We start from the raw sequence: 7,317 nt of genomic DNA on the forward strand, positions 1-7,317 counted from the left end.
GGGCCTCTTTCAGAATGAAGCCGCCGATGAGCCCGGCTAGTCGGCAGGAGCAGAAGTAGCGGGAGGACGTCCCGTCTGCACGCCTGCCGCGAGGTTACAATGCTGAACGCAAAAGATGGAAGATACCAACGGGAGGCCGAGGGGATCCACGGCGCCCACGCGGGCTCCCGCCTCCTCTTGCTCTCGGCGCCGCGGGGAGAGCGCCCGTGACCCGTCCTTGCGGACTCTGTCCGGTTGAGGGGCGCCTCCGGGGCCCGGGGAAGCGCGGGAGGGCGCCGGCGGAAAGTTGAAGAGCGTTTTCCTCGCCGCCGCGTGCATTCAGGAGCTCGAGGAGCCCGCCCTGGGCTTCCTGGTGGGGCTGGGCGGGCGGGGGAGGGGCCGCGCGGCGGCGGCGGAAGCCAGACCTCGGCGATAAGAGGCTGCACGGCGGCATGCAACAGTCTTTTCACTGCAGCTGAATGAGTCGTGGCGCCCACAATGCTCCCGTGACAAGGAGCTGACAAGTTCTGTTTTCCGTCGCGGGCATCTTGGAATCATGACTCCCACAATGCCTTGGGCACTCGGTCGACAGTCGGGCCGCCTCCGAAAAAACATGTGAGAGGTAAGTTTCCATTTTCACAGTTTCCCCGCGCCGCTCCGCCGCGCTTCATTGTTCGGACTCCGGCGGGGCTGCCCGTGGCTGAAGGAGGAAGTGCAAGGACGTGCCTGCCGGCCGCGGCTCCCCCGGGCCGGGGCGGGCCGCGCGCGGCGGTTGGTTCCGCGTCCCTGGGCACCTCCTGCCCGGGGGAAGGCGGGAGGCTGAGCTGCCGCCGCTCCTGCGCCCTTCCCCGCCGCGGGCTCTGCGGACGCTGTCACGGCGCGGCCGGCGCACGGCTTGGCAGCCCGGCGGGACCGAGGGAGAAACAGGGGGGCGAGAAGAGAAACAGGTGCGTGCGAGTGTACTCACAACTTAATGACCTTTGTCGGGGGAAGGTGCGAGCCCCTCCCAGGCGAGCGGCGCGCGGGTGCTCCCGGCGGCTCCCGCATCCCTGGCCCCGGGGCTGCCATCCCGCCCGGCTTTCATCTGGGCCAGATATGTGCACGCAAAGGTTAATTCTCTGCCTGCTACCCATAAATTACGCATGACATGTTTAGCTGGGCTGCCTTATATGGAGAGTGTTGTATTTCAGGCCAGTTTGCCTTTTGCCAAGTTTACAGGGCGGAAGACGCCCTGTAGGAGAGGGCTGCCTCCTCCTCCTCTTCTTTTTTTTCATCGTTTTGTAGTGCGTCACTCAAAAACTGTAAGAAAAGTAAGTATAGAAGCTTTTTGGGTGGAGCCGCAGTTGATTGATTGAATTGCTTTCATGAAAGGTTGAAAAGAATGAAAAGTAGTTAGTACTTGGGTTTTGGTTTTTAGACAAAAGCAGGACAAATAGGTAGCCCCCCTACTTTTTTTTTTTTTTTTTTTTTTAAACGGAGCCGGAATCTGTTATTGGTAGTAATGTGTCATGTGAGAATACTTTGATTCCAGAGCCTGTAACACGAGCAGGTATATGGTGACGCTTATGCTTTATGCCTTCCCCTCGCACAGCACTTTACAACTGCAAGGGTGTTGCTGCCAGACTGATACTGTGTTCTTAAGGCTCTCTGGGGCCGGGAGGGAGAGTATGCGGCTGTTGGGATTCTGGGGTGTGTTTCTATAGAGTATGCCTCCCCAGGATGAAAGTTGAGTAAGAAGCTGCCAGAAAGGTTGTTGCCCCTGACTTTACCTTCAGTGGCCACCAGCACAGGCATAAGACATAGCAGATGGATGGCAAACTCTGCCATATACTCTGAGGAATTTCTTAAATTAATACGCTAGGAGAGAAGTCATAATTAAGGCTTTTAGACTTTCGGGCCCTCTGCAATGTGCTTTGAAATACTACACCGGTGGACAATGTGTCCTTCCTTCCTAGGTTTGAACACTGGTTCTATACAGAGGATGTTGAGTACGTAACTATTCCATACCAGCATAAGAGAGCCACTCCGTAGTTATCTCTGTGTGGGTTCCTAAGTGTGTTGGTGTTTCTCCTTGCTGTTGAGATAAAACATTATCACCCAGACAGAAAATGAAAGTTCAACGGCTGTAAAATTCATCCCAAGAATGTGCAATTCAATACTTAGAATGTCTTAGATGTAGTTATGGACAGAGGCACTGAATAAGTTATTTTGTGGCCTGAGAATGCACATCACTGTCACTTATATCTTTCTTAAAGTTGGTGACAACTACAGCTCAAAACTTTTTTAGTTTCCTAATGTTCCAATTTTCATCTGTTTTGTGTATTTGCATGGGAGTTACTTTATTATTATTATTACTATATTGTTAGGTCTTTTAAAATGTAGGCATTTTTTTAGTTTTCTTTGTTTAGTGGGGGGTTTCCTTGCTGAAGACTACAAAAGGTGCCTTTTGCGTTTTAAAGAACAGGTTGGGTCAGCAACAGAAAACCTTTTCATCTGTAATTATAGTGTCACTTAAGACATAATCAGATTTCATTATTAGTAAGACTCAGAAAAACCTCACATATGCCTAGTTTAATTTTTTTTCCTCATGTAACTATGAACAAGTTTGTGTGTAGATACACATCAAGTGTGGTACTCTGTGTGGTCATGCCAAAGAGAAACTGAAGTGTTATATGGTTTGAGATATTATTGCTTGTGTTTACAGTTCCACATTTGAGGCAAAGTTAGACTCCAAGTTGAATTCATTAAATTTTGATTCCAACATTCTGTTCTTCCTTTAGGCACAGAATTCCTATGAAATGAAACACTGGGTTTTGTTCCAGAACAAGAACAGACTATCCCAAAATTTCTCCTAGGGGAAAAAAAGAGTAAATTATGTTTCTCATTGAGGAAGAGTGTGTTACTTTATTATATAAAATGCCCTATCTTCATTATAAGCAAAAAAAAAAAAAAAAAAAAAAAAAAAAAGCCCTTACATTTGTCACTGTTGCCATACATTAGGCTTTTGATAGATCTATTTATGGAAACAGAGAATAAATAGTTTTGCTGCACCTTCTGGTTTTCTGCTTGGTGATAGATTTGCAGATTAGAGAACATCTCAGGTCTTGCTTAGAAGAAGCTGAAAAGAATAGGTGATTGGGTTTTTAAAATTTTGTAAGCAAAGGCATTAGGGTGGGTGGTAGATAGGAGAGTCAAGGGAATGGAGGAAAGAAGTGAAATAGGTTCAAGAAGTGATTGGCTCAAAATAAAATCCCAACAATATGGATTATAGAGAATGTGACATAGGAAGATATTTAAAGTGTATGGTCTTTTAAACCAAAAATCTTCATATTTTTGGAAATCTAGAATGTACTGTCTAGTACAGTAGCCACATGCGACTATTGAGCATTTGAAATGTGTCTAGTCCAGATCAAGAAGTGTAAAATACTACTGGGTTTTCAAAACTTTATATGAGGGAAAGAATGTAAAACATCTGATTAATGTTTTTATATTGATGATATGTTTTAATGATAATTTTTTGATATATTGATTCTAATAGAAGATCTTACTAGATTAACTTCACCTGTTTCATTTTTTTTTTTTTTTTTTCACTGTGGAGTCTAGAAAACTTAATGTAACAAATGTGGCTAACATCGTATTTATTTTGGACAGCGTTGTTCTAGAATAAAGTGGGAAAACAATATTCTGGGAGAAAGCTTAAAGAGTTTGCTGGTCAAAACACAATAAAATTGACTTCTTATACATAGAAATGCCTTGTCTTTCTTACCCATTGTAACCAAAATTTGAGAAAACATACCACCTAACATCTATTTTTACTTCCTCAAAGCTGCTATTTAGTTTAGAGATTTCATGGTGAGATAGTAATAATAGAGAAAAACTTATAATTAGAGAATGAGTCTTAACACCTCTCAAAGGCCAAAATAGAGTATGATTGTTACTTAGGAACATTTTAGAGACACTGTACTTATCATTGTCCTGAAGTTACCAAACATAAACAGTCACTAAAATTATTTTAAAATAGAGTTTTTAGTAAATAGCAATTATCTTCAAATGCTTAATATGTGTTTTCTTTTGCTAGGACTTTCTTTAGAAAATTAAAAAAGAAAAAGAAAAAAAAAAAACCCAAATCCAGGGTCCTGAGCAATGGCTGAATTCATAAGAATGAAAGATTTTTACCTGCAGATAAGAGGGCATTATTTTGAATATTAGGAAAAGTAAAAATGTATTTCTACTGTAACATTATGGGCTTTGAAGAATTTCTATACATGGAGACACTGTCTTTATAATTTGAACACATTCTTGAGAAAGCATCTGACTGGTAAACAAAGCACAATGGCATAGGTCCTGGAAACATTCCTTTCAGATATTTTCATAACTGAAGTACATTTTGCCATTCACAGTGAGTGTTAAGTTGAAAAAATGTGGTTCTTTTCTAGCCATATAAAGTATGCTTACTGTTATTTTCTTGAAGGATGCCAAAAAATGTAAGATGGATGTTGTGGATTCTTTCTGGGGAGAGAGCTAGATTGTGTATAGAGCCTGAAGACGAGTTGCCTCTCGGCTTGGTGCCATCTTGAATCTGTGTGAGGCATAGCTTCCATTAGTGTCAGTGCGTGTCTGGAGGGTGAGGGGAAGAATGATCCCCATTAATTTTGTATATTGTTTCTGATGAGTCATAGCGGATATTCACTAATGGTAGGAGAATTATTGATTGCAAAGCAGAGGATTCAAGAAGAGCTATTGTCATATGGCATTAACCATCTCTAGACATATTTTATATTTTTAAATTGAGGTAGGGAAATTGGTTTTTATGTAGTGTTTTGCATATTGTAAAATATATACATTATGTAAGCATTGCAGATGTATTCTGGAGGAAAAAATAGCAAATACTTAAGTGGTTATAGTTTTCTACATATTACTAGTTTTTTTTTTTAATAACAGATCCAGAACATCTCTTTCAGATAATCGTTCATGTTTTTAGAAAGGTATCTCATCATATGTGCCTATGACATCTGTAAAAATATGTATTACACACATCTTGAAATATTTGTGTTAGGAGTATTAGGTCTTACACATTTGGCTCTCTTTCTACCATTTTTGATGATGATTAAAATTTTACTATGAGTATCCTTTGTTAAAACTATGTTAGTTACTATGATTATCCTTTGTTAAAACAGTTCAGGAAATATTAATCTCAAAATGAAATGTAGCCATATTTGGACAGAGTAGAGAATTGCTTTTCCACAGGGATCAATTATTCCAAAAAGGTGAAGAAGTTTTGAAATATTATCATGCTTATATGCTCCAAAAGAAAAACCATTATTGCTTTTGACATTCTTTTAAGTAACTGAGAGATGTATACCTAAAGAGGTGAATAATAGTTGATAAAGGTACGTAAAATACATACTCCTGTGAAATGGGAGCACACAATTTGTATGTAAGGCAAGCAGAAGCATATAACTTTCCCCAAGACAATGCCAATTTATTCAAATCACCTGAATGTTAGATAATATCATACTATTAAAAAGAATTGTGGTAAATATGAAATCCAAATACCACTGCTGATGTCCATGCTGATATCAATTCCTTTCCAGTCCCTTTTTAGCTGAATTCACAAAATGAAGAGATAACTTTCTCCAAAGTAGTTTTCCAAAAATTTATATTTGACACTGGATTTTTCCCACATTTTCACTTTTAAAAGTTTAGAAACTATTAACTAAAAATAAACTTGTTTTAGGGAGCTAAGAAGATTCTAGACTTATGGGGACATATTTAGTTCTATCAAATAAGCATTACATTGCTGACTTGAAATATTATTTTATTATATAAAGTTGATTTATAAGTCAATATATATTGTAGAAAAATACCACACTAGGCTTAGTGAAATCTACCAAACTTAAATCAAGATAGATATACCTTGTCCTCAAAAAAAAAAAAAAAAAAAAATCTGATAGGCAAAATAAAAGCTTCGAAAATAACTGTAAAGTAGAAAGTGATATTTCATTAACAATGGCTGGGTAACATATTATGAAAGTTCAGATAAGGGAAAGTCTTAAGGTATCTCCACATAGAGGTAATAAAGGGAACAGTCCTAAAATGCATAAATAGTGGGAATAAGAAGTATTCAGTATGTTTCAGCCTTATAAAAATATTATTCTCTTAAAGCAGTCCTAATTACATCTATTCAGCAGTGGTTCTGTATTTTCCATATGTTTATAGATAACATTCAGATGTTGAATATTCATAAATGTTTTAGTTAATTTATTTTATCCAGGAGAAACATAATAGTTTCCAAATGTCCTATGCTGGATTATTGATAGACTCTGTCATTAGTTTTACTGTTGAGTACCATGAAATATCAGCTGTTGTAGCCACTGCATAGTTACAAACTGTAGATACTACAGTTTAATAGTCAATGCATGTCGTATGCTTGTAATATGCTAAATAGGAAGGATGCAAGATGAGGCTTTAAGCAGTTCCTGTTCATATTTAGAATATTATCAGACACTTTCTTAACATGGCTCAGCATTAGAATTTATAAACCACCTCAGCTTTTGCATCCAAAAATTTCAATCTTATATTCAATAATTTATCAGCATTTGTTGATGATTGTAAAAGTGGTATATTAGCATTTTATTTGTTTCTATGTTGTGTGGTTACAACGGTTACATTTTAGCCATGATGGGTAACTCTTTTTTTTTTTTTTTTTTTTTTTTTTTTGAGACGGAGTTTCGCTCTTGTTAACCCAGGCTGGAGTGCAATGGCACGATCTCAGCTCACCGCAACCTCCGCCTCCTGGGTTCAGGCAATTCTCCTGCCTCAGCCTCCTGAGTAGCTGGGATTACAGGCACGCGCCACCATGCCCAGCTAATTTCTTGTATTTTTAGTAGAGACGGGGTTTCACCATGTTGACCAGGCTGGTCTCGATCTCTTGACCTTGTGATCCACCCGCCTCGGCCTCCCAAAGTGCTGGGATTACAGGCTTGAGCCACCGCGCCCGGCCCATGATGGGTAACTCTTATCCTAGTAGAAAGAAAGCAGCAGGGTGGTCAAGCTAAGTGACAGATTCAAAGAATTGGAGGATGTAGGGCTTGCTGTGGGGAAGAAATAGATGAGAAAAGCTTTATGCCACTGACTAGGCTTGCAATTCGGTATTCCCCTACCAAAGGTCCCCTTACTGATAATTCTATTTACCAAATTTTGGTTTCAAGAAGCCAGGTTCTGAAGAGATATACCACCAGTTCCTATAAACATTGTATATAAATTGGGTTTGAAAGTCTAATATTATTCCAGTGCAGGCAGAACAACAAGAACAGACCTCACTGGGGGATACATCAG

At 40.0% G+C, this 7,317-nt stretch overlaps 1 protein-coding gene across 40 annotated transcripts in view; it reads left to right on the plus strand.

The window, feature by feature from the left end:
- Positions 1 to 7,317, plus strand: part of MBNL1 (muscleblind like splicing regulator 1) — a 211,944-nt gene that overhangs the window by 22,719 nt on the left and 181,908 nt on the right. For 11 of the 40 annotated variants that reach the window (XR_744473.3, XR_005582482.2, XR_005582484.2 and 8 more), the window contains exon 1: positions 515 to 601. The exons of 8 other annotated variants lie outside the window; for them this stretch is intronic. Coding sequence is in view for 1 of the 32 variants with exons in the window: in XM_074405508.1 (XP_074261609.1) it covers positions 1,122 to 1,289 (168 nt within the window). In the remaining 31 variants the exon portion in view is untranslated. Of the gene's footprint in view, positions 1 to 510; positions 602 to 842; positions 927 to 1,015; positions 1,290 to 7,317 lie in introns of those variants that run through there. 21 more of the 40 variants (XR_005582485.2, XM_010335764.3, XM_039480152.2 and 18 more) reach the window with 6 other exon arrangements.

This window comes from Saimiri boliviensis, chromosome 9 (genome assembly GCF_048565385.1).
Source record: "Saimiri boliviensis isolate mSaiBol1 chromosome 9, mSaiBol1.pri, whole genome shotgun sequence".
Taxonomy (NCBI): Eukaryota; Metazoa; Chordata; class Mammalia; order Primates; family Cebidae; genus Saimiri; species Saimiri boliviensis.